This window comes from Pan troglodytes, chromosome 1 (genome assembly GCF_028858775.2).
Source record: "Pan troglodytes isolate AG18354 chromosome 1, NHGRI_mPanTro3-v2.0_pri, whole genome shotgun sequence".
Classification (NCBI taxonomy): domain Eukaryota; kingdom Metazoa; phylum Chordata; class Mammalia; order Primates; family Hominidae; genus Pan; species Pan troglodytes.
The window spans coordinates 176,244,709-176,266,231 of record NC_072398.2 but is presented as its reverse complement, the minus strand read 5'-3'; the positions used below and the strand labels follow the sequence as shown (position 1 = coordinate 176,266,231).

The following is a 21,523-nucleotide window of genomic DNA, read 5'->3' as shown; positions in this document are numbered from 1 at the left end:
GGAATTACAGGTGTGAGCCACCGCACCCAGGAGATTGAGGAAGTTTGGAAAATGCTGCTTCTTAGAGATTTACAGTACATGTTAAAGACACTGAGATAGCCTGCAAGAAAATAAATTTACCCTGGGTTTCTCAAATTTTGTAAGCCTCCTCTTCAGGTAACACCAACATCATGCAGGTTCTGTAGTCGTAAATTTGGGAAATGATTTTTTAAGTAGTATTGCTGGTGACTAGTCTTGGTTATGTTAGACCTGTGGGTTTTTTTTTTTTAAATAATTTATTTTTTAAATTGAGACAGGGGTCTCGCTATGTTGACCAGGCTGGCCTTGAACTCCTGAGCTCAAGTGATCCACCTGCCTTGGTCTCCCAATGTGCTGGGTACTCAGTGGACCTTTTCAGTCTGGAAACTCATGTTTCTAGGACATTTTCCTGAATTCTTTGATATTTTTCTTTTTCTTTTTTACTCTTTTTTCACTTTTTGGAAATCCTGGCTGCTGGTACTTTGGGAACCAAGTAGGAGAAGAGGACCAAGGGCTCAATCTTTAATATTTCCTTTACTGAATCACCTTTGTGCCTGGGGGTTCCAGTCCAGAGACCCACTGTTTTATTGTCTGCTAGGGTAAACCTCCAGTCCTCCACCTGGAGGAACAGGGGAGGAGTAGGTCACTGGTGCAGCAGAGGGGTAAGGAATATGGGACTCTGACTGCTTCTTAAGTAGATTTTCAACTCACCTTCACCCCCACTTCCAGAGGTACCTGGTGCCATCAGTTCCTGAGTCCTGAGTACTTTGTAGTTTCTGCAGTGCAGCTTGGTAGCTTTTGTGCTTTCCCTCTGCTGGTTTAGAATTCAGTTTCCTTAAGCCTGATACATCAGTTACTTGTCCCTTTGTTTTCCAGCTTTCACAATGTGTTCTGTGTTCTTCTCATTTTCTTTGTCTTTATGGGAGAGAGAGTGGGGATTGAGTTAAATGTATGTGTTCAATCTGCCTCCTTTAACTAAAAGTCCTTGGATCACTTTCATGTGCATTTTTTTCCATGGTTGAGATCCTGTTGTTCTTCCAGTTTGATATTCAGCTTTTTCACTTAATTTTATAACAAACAATTTCACCGTCATTAAAAATCATTTCTGAATGTTATTTCAATAGCTAAAGTTGCGTCATATGGACATGCCACTATTTATACTGTTTGCTTTATTAGTCTGCTATTGTTGAGTATATAGACTGTTTTTTGGTTTTTATAAATAATGTAAAAATAAATAAAGTCATAATATTTTTCTAATAATTCTGATTATTCATTAGGCTAAAGCACGATTTGGCAAACTAGGACTCAGAGTCCACCCCTGGCCCCTTGGCTTGCCATGAACTAAAAATGTTCCATACTTTTTTTTTTTTTTTTTTAAAGTGACAGGGTCTTACTCTGTTCAGGCTGGAGTGTACTAGCCGTGAGCATAGCTTAGTGCAATCTTAGACTCCTGGGCTCAAGCAATTCTCCCACTTCTGCCTCCCGAGTAGGTAGAACTATAGGCATGTACCACCATGCCCAGCTAATTTTTAAAAATTTTTTTGTAGAGAGAGAGTCTTGCTATATTGCCCAGGCTGGTCTTGAACTCCTGGTCTTAAGCAATCCTCTCACCTCGGTCTCCCATAGTGCTGGGATTGCAGGATTGAGCCACCTCCCCAGAGGTTTCTTACATTTTTCAAGAACTGTAATAAAATGAAGAAGAATGTGCAGTAGACCACATGTGGCCTGCAACACCTAAAATATTTATCTGGCCCTTTACAAAATATTTTGCTGACCCCTGGGCTAGAGATTTAGGTAAATACTAAACCATTAAGTAATAATTACAGTATACTCCAGAAAGTTAAAGTATACCTCATGGCTTGCTAGTATGGATAACTGGTATGTGTGTGACTGCATACTTTTTTTTTTTTAATGCACTTACAAATATATACATGTGTGTCTAGATATTTAGTTTTTTTTTTTAAATAGGCTTCCTCTATACTCATAGAACCACCACTTAAAACAATATAGAACAGACATCCTACCGTGTTTCTTATATGAGGATCTATCTCATTCTTTTTAATGGCTGCATAGTATTCAACAGTATGGATTTACCATAATTCATGTAATCATTACCAAATTGAGGATATTTGAGTTATCTCCAGCTTTTCACAATTAAAGTAATGCTGTAGTTAACATGCTTTTACATTTATCCCTGCACATTTGTTCAAGTATTTTTGATAATTTTCCAGAAGAAAATTGTTGTGTCAAAGTATATGTACAAAATACATGCTAATTTGCTTTCTAATTTACCCTGAGAGTACCCCTTTTCCATATCTTTTCTAATACTAGATATTATTTGTCTAACTTTTAGCAATTTCTTAATTTTAATTTCCTAATCATTAGTGATGTTGAACATCTTTTCATGTGCTTACTAGCCATTTACAGTTCTGTAGATTGCCTGTTATAGACATTTCTAAGGCTCTTGACAAGTACAACCATATTTTTTCAAAAAAACAGTTGCTCTCATTTGTATTTCCCCAGGACTGTACAAGAGTGTCTTTGTCACTACATATAAAATTTTGGAAACATTTTGATCTCAAAACTTCTCTCTTTTACTCAACGGTGTTTTGTTAGGCAATTTTTGTTCTGCTCTCAATGATGTGACAGCTGCCAGAAAGCTAAAACCCTGCCACCTCAAAGCAATAATAAGAGGTAAGTCTTGTAGAACTACAGTATGACATTTAAAGCTTTGATATGAAGGTGCTAGGATACTAATAAAGTCATCTTATTTTTGCAGTCTGGGTATTAAGTTCCTGTTCCTTATCAACAGCAACATGCCACTTTTAAAAGAATTCCTCAGAGAGTGACTTAACCCTTTATGTAATAAGAATTTGTAGAGAACTAGAAGCCCCTCATTTTAAATTAATAAAAAATAAAATTAATTAAAACAAAGCAGTTGCAAAGCCATATTCTGATTTTTTTTCCAAATTAGCTGATTGAAAGGCAAGGTCTTCAAATGCCATGTTAATGTTAATTAAAAGATAAGTTATGGGACCTTTGCTGATGACTCTGGTGCTGAGATGTTCTCAGATTATGTTTTCTCTTGTAGTCTGACCTTTCTATGTAATAACAGTGCTTTTATTACTTTTATACTTCACCTTTTCTTTGAGAAGCTCATAGGTGCTTTGCAAACTTTAATTTATTCATCACATATTAATCTTCCCTGCATCCCCATGGACCAGCTTAAAATGCTTTTTCAAAATTATGCCTCTTTAAATGTTCATGGTTAAGGGCAGTAGGCAGATCCATGTCCCTCAGCTGTAGGAAAAGAAGGTACTGAACAAAGATTGGCTGATAAATTGAATCTAGGTAATCCTGTGGAATTTGCCTCAGGCTAGAAGTGTGTAATCCTTGATTCAGTTGTTGGTTTAACTTACAATGTGACCTTGGCAAGACACCCACTTTGAATATCAGTTTGCTCATCTCTAGAAGATGGGGTTAGAATCTCTTGACATCTAAGCCCTTACAATGCTTATATTTTGAAATTCTGTGGAAAACCTAAAGAGGCTAACTGGAGAAAAATGTACATGATAACATGAATTTTTTTTTTTTTTTTGATGGGGGAGAGGCAGCTTAAACTGGTAGCCATAAAGAACAAAATTAGGAGACACCTAATGTTTTTGGCCTTGCCACTGCCTTGATGAATAGCTGAAGCAAAGTCTGCTTTTTCCCTCCATTTAAAAAATCATCTGGGATGGACTTTATTCTTCCTGTTTGCAGATGAGGAACCTAAAGCTTGGATATGCTTGGTCCTTTGTCTAAGGTCTAGCTGGTAAATGACACAGCCAGATTTCTAGCCTTGATCTATCTGGTTTGCCACTAAGTTATAGCTTTTCCTACTTTAAGAGCCCTTAATACCAGGGAGACTTACAGGAGTTTTGAACTAAATGGACCTTAGGGATTTTTCTGATTTAGGACCCAAAAAATATTCTCCCTTGTCTGGGGACTGCAGTATAAGGGGCATTATCCTCCATTTTGCCTTCAGGGTACTGGCTGGTAGTTGGTGGGGATGGGAGATCTTGCCCAAAGCAGGCTCTTTCCATGCATGTTTTTCTTGAATCCTAAGGGTTCTGGGTTCTGCAGGTGCCTTATGCCATCTGGAACTGAAACACTTTGCTGAGGCCGTGAACTGGTGTGATGAGGGACTGCAAATAGATGCCAAAGAGAAGAAGCTTCTGGAAATGAGGGCTAAAGCAGACAAGCTGAAGGTTCGTGACTGTCAGCAACCAATTAGCATTTGCTAATTAGCAGTAATTAGCATTCCCAAGATTGTGTCTCTCAAGTCATTGTAAACTTTTTAAAAACAAAACCCAAAACTAGTCCCTACTCCTGGAACTCTGTGGAGCACACAGACAAGTAAACAGTTATAGTGTGATATAGAGGTAAGCAAGGATAGATGGTGTGTATAGTGGTAGTACAGTCATGTGCCACATAACAGTGTTTCATTCAATGATGGAACTCCGTATATATTACAGTGGTCCCATAAGATTATGATGCCATATTTTAACTGTACTTTTTCTGTGTTTAGATGTGTTTAGCTACGCAGATACTTACCATTGTGTTACAGTTGCCTACAGTATTCAGTGTAGTTATGTGCTTTACAGGTTTGTAGCCTGGGTGCAATAGGCTGTACCATATAATCTAGGTATGTAGCAGGCTATACCATCTCAGTTTGTGTAAGTACATTCCATGATGCTTGTACAACAATGATTGTGCATTTTTCAGAATGTATCCCCATCAATATGAATGGAGACACGTCTTGTCCAGGGCAAAATTAGATACCATTACTATATACAGTCACATAACAATGTCACGTGTTCAGGGCCAGCTAAAGACTCCCAGTGTATATTATATACTCCCATTCCGTAGTATAAGCCATGAAGAGAGACCTAAACCAGGAATTAAGAGACCTTAAGACTAGTTCTGGCTTTCTATTAACAGGCATGTAAGACAGTATTGCACAGTGGCTAAGAGCTTAGACTCTGGAGCCACTGCCTGAATTTGAAGACTCCCTTCATGACAGTTATGTGACTTGGACAACTTGCTGATCTCTTTGTGCTTTAGCTACCTCACTAGTAGAAGGAGAATTAAAATATTTCCTACCTTATAGGGCTATTATATAGTTTAGATGGTTTAACATAAGTAATGTTTTTAAATAACACCTGGAGCATACACACAGTAGTGCTATTTAAATGTTGGATATTATTTTGGGTAGTGATGGTATTCTGTTATTATTACTGTTTTTAATCATCATTTTAGCTATTATGTGCCAGAAATGTCATATATCATCAGCAATGACCAGAGGTCATTCTGGTCATATGAAATGGTAGAAAAGGTAGATCTCTATGGACCCACATGGCTCAATAACAGAATTCCGAGCCTAGGTAATTGGGTATGGCCAGAATTTCTGAAAGTGGTATATACAGGAATGAATGTCTAGAGGGCTACTGGGGACAGTCACAATTAAAGGGAGATTTCAAGGCCCAGAAGCCTGATATTAGGTCTAGGTGACATTGCTTGCTGAATAGCTGAATTATTCCCCTGTGTCTGAGTACAAGCTGATTCTGGGTTCCTATGTGCTTGGCATATAGCCAACAGACTCGTGGCTATATTAATATCAGACAGAGTAGACTTCAAGGCAGCAAGTGTTACCAGAGATGAAGTGAAGCTTTTTTTCTTTTTTTTTCATGAGACAGAGTCTTGCTCTGTTGCCCAGGCTGGAGTGCAGTGGCATGATCATGGCTTACTGCAGCCTTGACCTCCTGGGATCAACTGATCCTCCTGCCTCAATCTCCTGAGTAGCTGGAACTACAGGTGTGCACCACCATGCCAGGCTAATTTTTTTTTTTAATTTGTAAATTTGTAGAGTTGGGGTTTCACTATGTTGCCCAGGCTGGTCTCAAACTCCTGGGCTTTAATCCTCCTGCCTTAGCCTTCCAAAGTGCTAGAATTACAGGCATGAGCCACTGTGCCCAGCCATTGAAGCATTTTTTTAAATGATAAAAGGACCAGCTTATAAGAATATTTAACAATTCTAAATGTGTAGGCACCTACTAACAGCTTCAAAATGCATGATGCAAAACTTGACAACTCAAAGAAGGAAGAGAGAAATCCACAAATAGGTGGAAATATCAACTATCTCAGTAATTAATAAAACCAGTATTTAAAAAATAGAGAGGGGTAGTGTCAATCACAGCGGTGGACTAAAGACCTTTAAAATTTTTCTCCTCCATAAAATCAATGAGGAAACTGGCAAAAATGATCAGAATTAACTTTTCTAGGACTCTGGAAATGAACCAGAGGTTTGCAGCAATCTGGAGCATGTTTATTCAAGAAAAATGATGGAACCTCAGTAAGAACAGCAAGCTTTGTGACATTTTAACTTGCTCTATTCTCATCTCCCTCCTCCCCAGTTCCACAGTAGCCTTGAAAGCCAGTAGCCCACAGTCATGGTGAAAATGAGCAGCCTGCAGCCACCAGAGGAGGCAGAACAGGGTTGGAGCTCTTTCAAAGCCTTTTCCCCAGAGAACTGTCATGATTTGACCATCTGGTAGATCCCTGGAAGACCCTGCTCACAGGGCTATTTTTATATGATCTGACTTGGAGCTTACCCAGTATAAAAAGCTTTTTTACATAGGGCCAGAAAATAGGGGGAATGAAAAGGTGGGAGAGAATTTGTCAAAAAACAATTAGAGGCAATTGTTAAAGATTGTAGAAGCTGAAGCAGTGGATAACACTGAAGCAAACAATAGGTGCATCATAAAGCTTAAAAGGAAAAACTGGGGAATGAAATTCTGTGGGGGCTCCGAAAAGCTCCAGTATTCCTAAAGATCTAGATGGTCACACATGTGCCCAGGGCTATACATGTGCTCAGGAAAGACCTGAGAAGACCCTAAGCTCTCAGAGTCTCTGCAAGAAGGAAGTGAAGGCTAAGGTAGAATTGTAAACTGCTTGGGTGAATGCTAAAAATGTGCTTCAACATGTACACAAAGCCTCTTGACAAAGATTGGAAGACTTACTGTCTGGTCATTAGCTAGAGGAAGCCTAGATGTGGGACTTACTAGACAAAGACTTTAAACCAGCTAATTTAAATATCTTCTCAGAATGAAAGGAAATAGTGTCTAAAGAACTAAAAAAAGTATGAGAATGATGTCTTTCCAAATAGAGAATATCAACAAAGAGAAGTTACTAAAAAGAACTTAACAGAAGTTCTGTAGTTGAAAAGTACAATAACTGAAATGAAAAATTCACTAGAGGGGCTCAACAGCGCATTTGAGCAGGCAGTAATGAGAATCATCACACTTAAGATGTATCAGTTGAGATTATCCAGTCTAAAGAACAGAATGAGAAAAGAATAAGGATGAAGAGAGACTTGTACGATGCCATCAAGCATACCAACAAAGGCATAGTGGGGGTCCTAGAAGGAGAGAAGAGAGAGAATGGGCAAAAGAATACTTGGGGAAATATTGGCCAAAAACTTCCCAAATTTGGTGAAAAACACTGATGTATACATCCAAAAAGTTTAACAAACTATAAGTGGGATAAACTTAAAGTGATCTCTACCTAAACACATTATAATTAAACTGTTGAAAAACAAAGAAGAGAACCTTAAAAGCAGCAAGAGAAAAATGACTCTTCATGTACAAAAAATCCTAAGGAAAATTAACAGCTTTCTCATCAGAAGCCATGAAGGCCAAAAGGCAGGTAAAAGACATATTCACAGAGCTAAAAGAAAAAGACTGTAAGAATTCTATATCTAGCAAATCTATTCTTCAAAAATGAAAGAGTGGAAGAGAAGTAGTAGTAAAACCATCTATATGCAGACAACTTGACCGTGTATATAGAAAATCCTAAGGGATCCACTAAAAAACTCTTGGAACTAAGTTCAGCAAGCTTGTTGGAAACAACATCACCAGTACACAAAAATCATTTGTATTCTATAGATTTTTAATGAACACTCTGAAAATGAACTTAAGAAAACAATTCCATTTTAAATAGCATCAAAAAACACTTAGGAGTACATTTAACAAAAGTAGCTAAAACTTATACTCTAAAAATACAAAAAACATTGTTGAAAGAAATTAAAGAAGACCTAAGTAAATAGGAAGACATCCCATGTTCATAGATTAGATCTTAATATTGTTAGATGGCAATACTCCCAAAATTAGTGTATCAATTCAGTGTAATTTTCTTTTTTGAGACATGAACTTGCTCTAATATTCAGGCTGGAGTGCAGTGGCATGATCATGGCTCGCTGCAACCTCAAACTCCTGGGCTCAAGCAGCCCTCCTGCCTCAGTCTCCCAAGCAACTGGGACTATAGGCATGTGATGCCCCATCTGGCTAATTTCAGTGCAATCTGTATCAAAAGTCCAATTGGCTTCTCTACAGAAATGGACAGGCTGATCATAATATTCACATAGAAATTCAAGGGACTCTGAATGACCAACAATCATGAAAGACAAAAAAAAAAAAAAAAAAAAAAACAGAATTGGAAGACTCACATTTCCCAATTTCAAAACATACGACAGAGCTGCAGTAATCAAGGCATTGTGGTACTGGCATAAGAATAGACATATAGGTCAATGTAATAAAATTTAGAGCTCAGAAATAAGCCCTCACATTTATGGAGAATTTATTTTCAACAAGTGTGCCAAGACTATTCAATAGGGAGGTAATCTTTTCAACAAAGGATAGTGGGACAACTGGATATTCACATGTGGGAGAATGAAGCTAGAACTTTACCTCATACTATATAAAAAAGTTACCCAAAGTAGATCAAATACCCAAATGTAAGAGCTAAGACTATACAACTCTTAAAAGAAAACATAGATATGAATCTTCATGAACTTGGATATGACACAAAGCACAAGCAACAAAAGGAAAAGTAGATTGATTGCACTTCATCAAAAGTAAAAACTTTTTGCTTCAAAGGATACCATCAAAAAAATGAAAAGTTAAGATAAATGTGAAGAAAAAAGTGAAAAGGGGCCAGATGCGGTGGCTCACACCTGTAATCCTAGCATTTTGGGAGGCCAGGGCAGGAGGACCACTTGAGGCCAGGAATTCGAGACCAACCTGGGCAACAAAGTGAGACCTCATCTCTACAAAAACAAACAAACAAACAAAAAACTGAAAAAGCCCACAGAATGGAAGACAATATTTGTAAGTCATAAGGGACTTTTATCTACAACATATAAACAACTCTTATCATCTCAATAAGACAGGTAACTCAGTTTTTTAAATGAGGAAAGGATGTGAATAGACACTTCTCCAAAGACACACAAATGGCCAAAAAGCACATGAAAAGATGTTCAACATCATTAATAATTAGGAAATGCAAATCAAAACCATAGTAAGATACCATTGCATACCCACTAGGGTGGTTATACTTTTTAAAAAAAATCTATAGAGGCAGGGTTTCTGTCACCCAGGCTGTGTTTCATAGCACTCGGATCACACCACCAGAGTAGTACATAATCCACCTGTTATACTGGCTCTTTACTTGTCTGTACCCCTCAACCCCTCAGTAGACTGTGAGTTCCTTGGGTACATACAGGAAGTAAATTTAAACTGCTGCTGCCACTGGGTCTGACATCTAGGCATGTACTTTGTAAATGTTTATTGAACTGAATCTGGCCACTGGTATTCCTTAACATAGGAGCTTGGGTTGGATAGAGGCCAGAGATAATAATTTAGGAGCAGGCTAGTGCAATAGAAGAGGAAGCCAGGTCTCTAGAGCTGATGCATCTAAATTTCATCTTTAGCGAATTGAACAGAGGGATGTGAGGAAAGCCAACCTGAAAGAAAAGAAGGAGAGGAATCAGAATGAGGCTTTACTCCAGGCCATCAAGGTGAGTTCTTAAACCTTAGGTTTTTATGGTCCTGCTAAATCCACTAATCCTGTGAAGCTTGTTGGGAACCTTTCTTGGGATGCTTTACCTGAAGGAATTTGTTCATTTTCTTTCTACTTTGGTAAAGCAGTGTGACAGAGGAGGCCAGGCTCTGGAGTCAGGCCACCCCAGTTCAGTCAGCTCTCTCATGTGCATGTGTTGGTCTCAGTAACATATACAGTTGTCTCCACTTACCTGAAGCAGATGTATTCCAGGATCCACAGTGGATACTTGAAATCTCAAATAGTTCCAAACCCGATTGCCATCAGTCAGAACACATTTCTGTTTGTGTCTTCCACCCACAAATATAATGCCTTTTCTATCTTAGCTAAAGCACTTATCACACACTGTGGCCATAATTTTTGCAGTTTGAGGTACATCAGCAACAGCAAAACTAGCATGAATTTCTTTTTTCTTCTTTGTAATTTCACATATAGAAGGTTGCTCTTACCATAGATCTTAGCAACCTCAGCATACAATTTTTCTTCTAATTAAGTTGAGAAATTTCACCTTTTTACTTAAAGGAGGTAGTTTATAGCTTCTATTTGGCATATCCGAATTGCCAGCATCAGTACTCTTGTGCTTTGGGGTCCTTATTAAGTAAAATGAGTGTTACTTAATACAGGGACTGTGATACCATGACAGTCAATCTGATCATTGAGATGGGTACCAACTCACAGGTGGGTATCATCTACAGCGTGGATGTGCTGGCCAAAGAGCAGAGCCTGTGATTTCATCATCTGCTACTCAGTGCATAATTTAAAACTTACAGGTTGTTTATTTCTGGAATTTTTCATTTAATATTTTCAGACCATGGTTGACCACTGGTAACTGAAACTGTGGAAAGCAAAACCGTGGATAAGGGGACACTACTGTACTGAATACCTGCTTTGGGTTAAGTGTTATTTAAGCTTCACAGTGGCCTTCTGAAATAGGTTGTCTTGCTTCTGTTTTTTTGGATAATAGTTTCAGAGAGGTGAAGAAACCTTACACAGCTAACATGTGTTAGAGCCGGGTCCTTGCTCTTAACCACTGGGTTGTACAGCATCCTGAGAAAGTCTGACATTTTAGGATGTTGCTCCTATAACAACAACAACAATAACAAAATGCCACCCTGTCTTTCTCTTTTCTGTATTTTGAAATATATATAGTCTGACCCAAATCTTGCTTTAACCTTGATACCTAGGGAGTCACCTGTTTGAGCTTGTTTGGTCTTAACAAAGGAGAGAATATCTGCTGGGAGATTATGGGATAGGTTTTTTTTTTTTTTTTTTTTTTTGAGATGGAATGTCGCTCTGTCACCCAGGCTGGAGTGCAGTGGTGCAATCTCGGCTCACTGCAGCCTCCACTTCCTGGGTTCAAGCAATTCTGCTTCAGCCTCCCGAGTAGCTGGGACTACAGGTGCACACCACCATGCCCAGCTAATTTTTGTATTTTTAGTAGAGACGGGGTTTCACCATATTGGTCAGGCTGGTCTTGAACTCTTGACCTCAGGCGATCCACCTGCCTTGGCCTCCTATAGTGCTGGGATTATAGGCGTGAGCCACGGTGCCCAACCGGGATAGGTTTTTTGTTTTATTATTTGTTCAGTTAAATTATGCACCATTTATGTTACTTGTTGACTGTAAGAAACTTAACACTGCTAAAACATACTCCACTATTCCCTCCCCACAGCAATCTGTTTACATGTATTAACACGTTAAACAGATTAGAATACTCCAGATTTTCCATCTAATTCTCATTCACAGTGAAGGATTTGTTCGTTTTCTTAAATGTAGAATATGGGATGCCCAGACACCATACATTTGCATAAATCCTCTTTTTTTTTTTTTTGGTTCTCTTCTTTAGTGTAACCCTTCATCTCAAACTTAGCATACATAAGAATTACTCTCAACGGTACACGAAGCCATGCATGCTGTATTTTACTAATGGTTTAAGGGAGGAGTCAGCAAACTGCAGCCATTGGAACACAGCCCTGCCTATTTGTTTATGTACTACTTATGGCTGTTTTCACACTACAGTGGCAGAGTTGAGTAGTTAATTTTGACAGAGACCATTGTCCAGAACTCTTAAAATATTTCATATCTAGTGCTTTAAGAAAAAGTTTGCTAACCTCCAATTTAGGGGATATCATCAAATCTAATTTTGATTGCATGTCATTTCCCCTCATGTGCTAACCTTAGGAACCCCTGCACACCTACATAAGAGGTGACCCTACTATTTCAGACCCTTACTTTATGCCCGTGTCTAGGAGACAGTCAAGATTAAGTCAATGCACACTCTTTCTGGTATTCCATGTCCCAACTAAACTGAAATATTTGACATTTCTTTTTTTTTTTTTTTTTTAATCTTTTCTGTCCTTTTGCACTTGCTGCTCGTTGGAGTGGAAGGCTCTTCCTCCCTTCTAAGTGCCCCTCCCTTCCAACTTCTCTGCTTTTCAAAGTCATTGTTCAAGGCCTAACATATCTCAGTCACCTCCAGTCCCCAAGGCTGAATTAATTATTCCATCGTCTATGGTACTACAACTCCACTTCTTACCTTATATCATCATTATTTCCATAGCTGTCTCACCACTTGATATTGAGCAGAGGCTTGAGGGCAGGTAACCATGTCTAGTTCTCTGTGACACAGGGTCCAGCACAAGATAGATGCCCAATGAAGGTGAGTTAAGTGGTACCTACTATGTGCCAGGCCTCAGGGATAATGAAGATGGATTGTGTGTAGAGCTGTCCCTCAGGGAGCTCCCATTGTTATGGTGTTTTTTTTGTTTGTTTGTTTTTTGATGTGTTAAAGTTAGTTGTCTATGTTCATTCAGGGTACAGATGAAGAAAATTAAATTAAAAATAAAGTTAGTCGTGCAGCCTGGACAATATAGTGAAACTCCATCTCTTCAAAAAATAAAAATAAATAAAAAATAAAAAAATTAGCCAGGCATTATGGTTTCTTTATTTCAGTAAAATGGGTTTGCATCCTCCCACACAATAAGATGTGCATTATGTGTATGTGTTTCTGTCTTTAACCCAGGCTAGGAATATCAGGCTCTCAGAAACTGCCTGTGAGGATGAAGATTCAGCCTCAGAAGGTCTAGGTGAGCTTTTCCTGGATGGACTCAGCACTGAGAACCCCCATGGAGCCAGGCTGAGTCTAGATGACCAGGGCAGGCTGAGCTGGCCTGTGCTCTTTCTGTACCCAGAGTATGCCCAGTCGGACTTCATCTCTGCTTTTCATGAGGACTCCAGGTACTGACTTGCCCAGGAGCCCTCTGCTTTTGCTTGCATGCTGTCTCCGTTTTTGTGGCAGGAGGGACAAGTGGATTTTTGGTTGAGAAGGGAAGATAATGGTTTAGAGGGTTTCACACCATCTGGTTTGATAATAACCTCTCTATCCTGTAGCTGACTGAACCTTGACTAACTAGGTTTGCAACGACAGACAAAAGTCTCATCATCATACTAACTGGGCTAGTACGTGCAACACCACAGTATTGTGTTTGCCAAAGAGTGGTACACATCACTGGTGAAATAGGAAGTCATTTTAGGTAATACATGCATAGCAATTTAAGTGAATATTAATTAGAAAAAAATATATAGAGGCTGGACGCTGTGGCTTATGCCTGTAATCCCAGCACTTTGGGAGGCCGAGTCAGGCAGATTACTTGAGGCCAGGAGTTCGAGACCAGCCTGGCCAACATGGTGAAACCCAGTCTCTACTAAAAATACAAAAAATTAGCTGGGCATCTGTAATATCAGCTACTCAGGAGGCTGAGGCATGAGAATCACTTGAACCTGGGAGGTGGAGGGTGCAGTGAGCCTACCAGCCTGCACCCTACCAGAAATGTTTTTAACCCTGAAGCTGTTTAAAGAAAATTATGTCAGCTGGGCATGGTGGCTCATGCCTGTAATCCCAACACTTTGGGAGGCCAAGACAGGAGGATCACTAGAGGCCAGGAGTTCAAGACCAGCCTGGCAAACATGGCAAAATCCCGTGCCTAATAAAAATATAAAAAATTAGCCGGGCATGGTGGTGCATGCCTGTAGTCCCAGCTGTCTGGGAGCCTGGGGCACGAGAATCACTTGAACCCAGGAGGTGAAGGTTGCAGTGAGCAGAGATTGCTCCACTGTGCTCCACACTCCAGCCTTGGTGACAGAGCAAGACTTTGTCTCAAAAAAAAAAAAAGAAAAGAAAAGAAAAAAAGAAAATCCTGTCAGTCAGGTGCAGGGCTCACACCTGTAATCCCAATACTTTGGGAGGCTAAGGCAGGAGGATAATTTGAGCCCAGGAGTTTGAGACCAGCCTGGGCAATATAGGGAGACCCCCGTCTCTACAAAAAAAGAAAAAAATTAGCCAGGCATTGTGGCATGTGCCTGTAGTCTCAGCTATGCAGGAGGCTAAGGTAGAGGAATTGCTTAAGCCCGGAAGTCGAGGCTACAGTGAGCTGTTATCATGCCACTGTACTCTAGCCAGGGTGACAGAGCGAGACCCTGTCTCAAAAAAAAAAAAAAAAGAAAAGAAATAAAATTATGTCATAATAGGACAAGTGATACATATACACATTTGGGGTACTACTGTCAAATGGGTTAAGCCTGCATTTCATGTTTTATACATTCTAGATAACTTTGAATTAGTGTCTGGGGACCGATGTGGGAAAATAGATCATGAGTTATTGATACCCAGAAATTACATGTTTTATCCTTAGGTTTATTGATCATCTGATGGTGATGTTTGGTGAAACACCCTCTTGGGACCTAGAGCAAAAATATTGCCCTGATAATTTGGAGGTAAGAGAAGTTTTATTTCGTTCCTCTATGGAATTATTATTATTTTTTTTTTATTTTTATTTTTTGCGGCGGGGGAAGCAGTCTGCTTTATTTTTTTGAAAATTATAGTAAAATATACATGACATAATATTTACCATTTTAACCATTTTTAGGTATATAGGTCAGTGGCATTAAGTACATTCACATTGTTGTGCAACTATCACCACCAGCCATCTCCAAAACTTTTTCATCTTCCCAAATTGAAACTCTAAGTACTTCATATAAGTGGAATCATACAGTATTTGTCCTTTTATGTCTGGCTTATTTCACTTAGCATAATGTCTTCAAGGTTCATTACATATTATATCATGTGTCAGAATTTCCTTTTTTTTTTTTAATTTTTGAGACGGAGTCTCGCTGTTTCACCCAGGCTGGAGTGCAGTGGTGCGATCTTGGCTCACTGCAACCTCTGCCTCCCAGGTTCAAGCGATTCTCCTGCCTCAGCCTCCTGAGTAGCTGGGATTACGGATGCCTGCCACCACACCCAGCTAAGTTTTGTATTTTTAGGAGAGATGGGGTTTCACCATGTTGGCCAGGCTGGTCTCAAACTCCTGACCTCAAGTGATCCACTCACCTCCCCCTTTCAAAGTGCTGGGATTACAGGTGTGAGCCACCACGCCCAACCAGAATTGTTTTCCTTTTTATTTATTTTTATTTTTTGAGACAGAATCTCGCTCTGTCACCTAGGCTGGAGTGCTGTGGTGCAATCTCAGATCACTGCAACCTTGCCTCTTGGTTCAAGTGATTTTCATGCCTCCAGTTCCCAGGTAGCTGGGATTACAGGCATGCGCCACCAAGCCTGGCTAATTTTGTTTGTATTTTTAGTAGAGATGGGGTTTTGCTATGTTGGCCAGGCTGGTCTTGAACTCCTGGCCTCAAGTGATCCGCCCTCCTTGGCCTACAGAAGTGCTGGGATTACAGGTGTGAGCTACCATGCCCAGCCAGAATTTCTTTCCTTTTTAAGGCTGAATAACATTCCATTGTTGGGATTTTTTATATAAAAAATCACAATATCCAGTATAAAGAATTACCTTTTTCTAACATTTGAGAGTAGGATGCCAGCTGATGTCCCATTACCCCTGAATACTTTACTGTGTATTTCCTACACAGAAGGACATTTTTCTTTATAATACCCATATAGCTATCAAAGCAGGAAATTTACATTAATTCACTGTTACCATCTAACCCTCAGACTCCATTCAGGTTTCACAAATTCTTTATAGCAAAAGGGTTTTGTTCAGAATCACATACTGTATTTAGTGATCATGTCCCCTTAGTCTCCTTCAGTACGGAAGAGCTCCTCAGTCTTTCCTCCACTTTTTTTTTTTTTTACTTAAAAAATTTTTATTCATATTTTTGTGATCATGTGACTCAACTGCAGTACACTTTGAAGATTACAGACCACTTATTTTGTAGAATGTCTGTCAGTATGGGTTTGTCTCATGTTTCCTTCTGACTAGATTTGGATTATACATACTTGTTTGTTTGTTTTGAGACGGAGTTTTGCTCTTGTTGCCCAGGCTGAAGTACAATGGTGTGATCTCGGCTCACTGCAGCCTCTGCCTCCAAGGTCCAAGCGATTCTCCTGCCTCAGCCTCCTGAGTAGCTGGGATTACAGCTACTCAGCTACCACGCCCAGCTAATTTTTTGTATTTTTAATAGAGATGGGGTTTTGCCATGTTGGCCAGGCTGGTCTCAAACTCCTGACCTCAAATGATCTGCCCGATTTGGCCTCCCAGAGTGCTAGGATTACAGGCGTGAGCCACCATGCCCGGCCTGGATTATGCATATTTGGCTGGAATATTACAGAAGTGATGCTGTATTCTCATTGCACCTATCAGATGGTACATGATCACCATTTGTCCCATTACTCATGATGTTCACTCTGATCACCTGATTGAGGTGGGGTCTGCCAGCCTTCTCCACTGTACAGTTACTTTTTCTTTATGATTAATAAGTGTTTTATAGGGAGATGCTTTGAAATGGTGTAAATATCCCATTGCTCATCAGATATTCAACATATTTATTTATATTGGTGGATTTGTAGTTTCCTGTTTCATTTAATGAGTTTTAATCTATTACTATGATTGTTTCTTTTATGCTTAGAATATCCCAGATTTGGCCAGTGGGAATCTCTTCAAATTTGTTTCTGTGTCCTTTTGACTTGTGTCTATTTTTTAAGTGGTTGCTTTATTACATAGGATGTTCTAGGTTCAGATTGTGCTTTCCTTGCCCCAGCTCTGGAATTAGCTATTTTTTCCCAAGAAGCCCTGGTTCTTTCTAGTGAAGAATGGTATTTAGAAGCTGAGATCTCTGTGCAATAAGTGTATAAGTGTATTGATTAATACAATGGGGGTAGAGAGGCAAGCTTATTGCCTCAATGCCTTCTTAGTGTCACAGCTTGGGAGAGAGGGAGAGAGAGAGAGAGAGTGTGTGTGTGTGTGTGTGTGTGTGTGTGTAAAACCATGAAGTCTCATAGGTATCTCCAACTCTAATTCAACATCCACAGGATTTTTTCTCCCTTTCTATATTTGTAACAATGACTTTCTTCTTGTTCTTTTTTTGTTTTTGTTTTTTTGAGACAGAGTCTGGCTGTGTTGCCCAGGCTGGAGTGCGGTGGGGAACTCTTGGCTCACTGCCAAGATCAACCTCCTGGGCTCAAATGATCCTCCCACCTCAGTCTCCCAACTAGCTGGGACCATAGGCGTTTGCCACCGTGCCCAACTAATTTTTGTATTTTTAGTAGAGATGGGGTTTCACCATGTTGCCCAGGCTGGTCTTGAACTCCTGGACTCAAGTGATCCACCTGCCTCAGCCTCCCAAGTGTTCAGATTACAGGCATAAGCCACTATGCCTGGCCTGACTTCATTATTCTTAATATAGTTATTTGTTTGATCAGTTCCCCTCCTGTCATCACTACTGGCCCCTCTCCTATGTGGAGCCTTCCTCACCCTACTTGGACTCTTGACTCCACATGTTACGCTGCTGCCCCAGCGTGGGCGTCTTCCTCACCCCGCACAGACTCTGACATCCCACACTGCTCAATGACCCTACATGGACATCCTCCTCATCCTGCTTGGGCTCTGACACCCTACAGCAGGCCACCCCCTGCCATGAGTGGTCACCCTCCTCACCCTAGTTGGGCCTGTAAACTCCATATTAGTTGTCCCCATGCATGGATACCCTTTTCACCACACATGGCCTCTGACACCCCACCTTGGACAGCCATCTTACAAGGGAGCACTTCTTCCCCTGCTCAGGCCTGCTGGCCCCCAGCATGGATGCCCTTCTTCACTGGTCCTGCTCTGACACCCCCGGCAGCTTCCTGTGCAGGCGTCTTCCTCACCCTGCTTGGGCTTTGACACCCTGCACAGACATCCTTCTCTCCTTCCTCAGGCTCTTTCCTTCTCTGAGCCACCATAGCTTTCTCCTCCACATACCTGATGGCTTTAGTCTAAATTGTTAGGGAAAGGAGGGCTACATAGGCCTGGCCTTGAGTCTTGACTCTTCTGTTTACCAGCAGGGTAATGTTGGCAAGTTGTTCTCCTTCTCTGAGCCTTGATTCTGTCTTTGGAAGATGGAACTGATAATAGCCTCTTTTACAGTGGCATGGGTGGGGGGACTAAATGCAAAGCACCCAGCTACGCAACCATATAAAGGAGGCATTCAACTGCTAACCGTTGCCATTTTTAATTTTCCCTGGGCTTAGCCTCAACTAAGGCTGCGGAAGCGCTTTATCTCTGACTCTTGCCCTTCTGTTAATCTTGCAGGTCTACTTTGAGGATGAGGACAGGGCAGAACTATACCGGGTGCCTGCCAAGAGCACCTTGCTACAGGTTCTACAGCACCAGAGGTGAGTCATCTCATGGCGCTGAGTAGATTGGGGAAGATGCTCAGTGTATTAGTCCATTTTCACACTGCTGATAAAGACATACCTGAGACTGGGCAATTTATAAAGAAAAGAGGTTTAGTGGAGAACTCACAGTTCCACGTGGCTGGGGAAGCCTCACAATCATGGCAGAAGGCAAGGAGGAGCAAGTCACCTCTTATGTGGATGGCGGAAGGCAAAAAGAGAGCTTGTGTAGGAAAACTCCCTTTTTTTTTGAGATGGAGTTTTGCTCTTGTTGCCCAGGCTGGAGTGCGATGGCGTGATCTCGGCTCACTGCAACTTCCACCTCCCAGGTTCAAGCAATTCTCCTGCCTCAGCCTCCTGAGTAGTTGGGATTATAGGCACCCGCCACCACGCCCGGCTAACTTTTGTATTTTTAGTAGAGATGGGGTTTCACCATGTTGGCCAGGCTGGTCTTGAACTCCTGACCTCAGGTAATCCACCTGCCTTGGCCTCCCAAAGTGCTGGGATTACAGGCATGAGCCACCACTCCCGGTCAAAAACTCCCATTTTTAAAAGCATCAGATCTCGTGAGACTTAGTCGCTATCACGAGAACAGCACAGGCAAGACATACCCCCATGATTCAGTCATCTCCCACCGGGTCCCTCCCACAACACATGGGAATCATGGGAGCTACAAGATGAGATTTGGTTGGGGATACAGAGCCAAACCATATCACTCAGGCACCATCCGAGAAGTAGAGCCAGGTTCTCATTCCGCTGCTGATTGATTGCCTCATACTTCCCTCCCTTCTGCCCTGAGCACAGAGCTGTGTGAGACAGCAGTCATGGAGACTGGCCGGGCCCATTAAACTCAGCCATTGGTCAAACAGGCTCTAGTGTGATGATAGCCCACTGCACCACAGCCATAACACTCCAGACCAGGGGAGATAAATAGGACTGGTCTGAGAAGGGAAAAGCTGCCTGGCTTTTTGTACATGAAGGCTGCTAGGATGGCCTTTTTTTTTTTTTTTTGAGACGACATCTCGCTCTGTCACCCAGGCTGGAGTGCAGTGGTGTGATCTTGGCTCACTGCAACCTCTACCTCACCCCCCAGGTTGAAGTGATTCTCCTGCCTCAGCTTCCTGAGTAGCTGGGATTACAGGCGCCTGCCACCATGCCTGGCTAATTTTTGTATTTTTAATAGAGACGGGGTTTCACCATGTTGTCCAGGCTGGTCTCAAACTCCTGACCTCAGGTGATCCACTCACCTCGGTCTTCCAAAGTGCTGGGATTACAGGCGAGCCACTGCACCAGGCCAGCCTTCCTTTTCCTAATCGTACCTATACCTATGTCTCCTGATGCTCTTTCTTTTGTTTGCTTTTTCTTATTTTGAATTTTTTTTTTTTTTTAAATAGAGATGGGGTTTTACCATGTTGGCCAGGCTGGTCTTGAACTCCTGGGCTCAAGCAGTCCACCCACCTCAGCCTCCGAAAGTGCTGAGATTACAGATGTGAGCCACCACACCCAGCCCCTAAAATTTTTTTTAAAATTATTTTTATAATAGAGACAGGGTATCTTCTCCAGGCTGGTCTTGAACTGGGCTCAAGCAGTCCTCCTGCCTCACCTTCCCAGGTAGCTGGAATATCAAGTGCATGCCAGTGAGCCGGCTCCTGATACTGTCATATGAAGAAAGCATTGGCTCTTGAAGTCAGACCCATCATCATTTACTGGCTGTGTGACTCTAAGCACACGCTGCCTCTCTGGGACTGCCGCCTCATCTCTGGAACGGGAGTAATACATGCCTACACATTTCTCAGGTATTTGAGAGCCAATGACAGGATAGGAGTTGAAGTGCTGTTGTAAACTGCACAGGGCAGTCCTGCTGTAGGAGGGCATCTTTGTCATTAGCAGTGGCAGCAAGTTGGATTTGGCAGTTGTCTCAGAGAAGCTGTGAGGTGTTCCTGGACTATAAGGGAAAGCCCTCAGCAGATTTGCAAATTGACTCTTGGACTACTTTTCCTTAAGCTTTGAGCAAAGCAAAGCAGAGAAAAGCAGATGCTTTTGCACTTAAGCTAAAAGAGCCCAATGTATTAGTGTAAAGAGAGTGGTTGGATGTGGTAGGAAATGAGGCTAGAAAGCTAAGTTAGGGCCATACAGGAAGGCCTGAATGCCCTGCTAAGGAGTGTAAACTTTATCCTGATTGTGGTGTACACCAGGGTTGATTTTTAAAAATTAAAAAGATTTTAAAAGATGTACAGAATAGGCCGGGTACAGTGGCTCATACCTATAATTCCAGCATTTTGGGAGGCTAAGGCATGAGGATCACCTGAGCTCAGAAGTTAGAGATCATCCTGAGAAACACAGCGAGATCCCGTCTCTACAGAAATTTTTTTTATGGTGTTGTGCACCTGTAGTCCTCGCTATTTGGGAGGCTGAGGCAGGAAGATTGCTTGAGCCCAGCATTTCAAGGCTGCAGTGAGCTATGATCACACCACTGCACTCCAGCCTAGGTGAGAGTGAGACCCCATCCTCCCACCACCCAAAAAAATTACAGAGTAATGTAAAGATTTGAAGTGTACCATTCAGTGGCGAGGCCTGAAGTAGGAGGAGGTGGATTAGAGGTTTAGGAGGTAGATTGGATGGGAGCTGGTGTAGTGTTGAGTGATGTGATAGGGGTGTCTAGCTAGTCTTAATGCTTTGGCTTGGTAGGCAGGAAGGAAAGGTTTTTCCAGATCTGATTGATACCTTTGGTGGTGTTTTGCTCTGGTCCCAAATCTCTCTTCTTCTAGTTTTTGGACACATTTTTAGCTGCTCATTTTCTCAGTTGTTAGCAGATTACTCAGAATTCTTTAAAGGCCTGAGTTCTGCCCTACCCCAGGGGAGAAATCTAAATAGAAAGCAGACCAATGCTTGGAGGAAACCAGT

At 41.3% G+C, this 21,523-nt stretch overlaps 1 protein-coding gene across 2 annotated transcripts in view; it reads left to right on the top strand.

Annotated features, from left to right (window-relative positions):
• TTC4 (tetratricopeptide repeat domain 4) overlaps nt 1-21,523 on the top strand; it is a 39,662-nt gene that overhangs the window by 16,398 nt on the left and 1,741 nt on the right. For both annotated transcript variants that reach the window (NM_001280342.1, XM_009458328.5), the window contains 6 exon segments: nt 2,635-2,712; nt 4,144-4,268; nt 9,827-9,913; nt 12,977-13,191; nt 14,646-14,727; nt 18,537-18,619. In NM_001280342.1, the coding sequence (NP_001267271.1) occupies nt 2,635-2,712; nt 4,144-4,268; nt 9,827-9,913; nt 12,977-13,191; nt 14,646-14,727; nt 18,537-18,619 (670 nt within the window).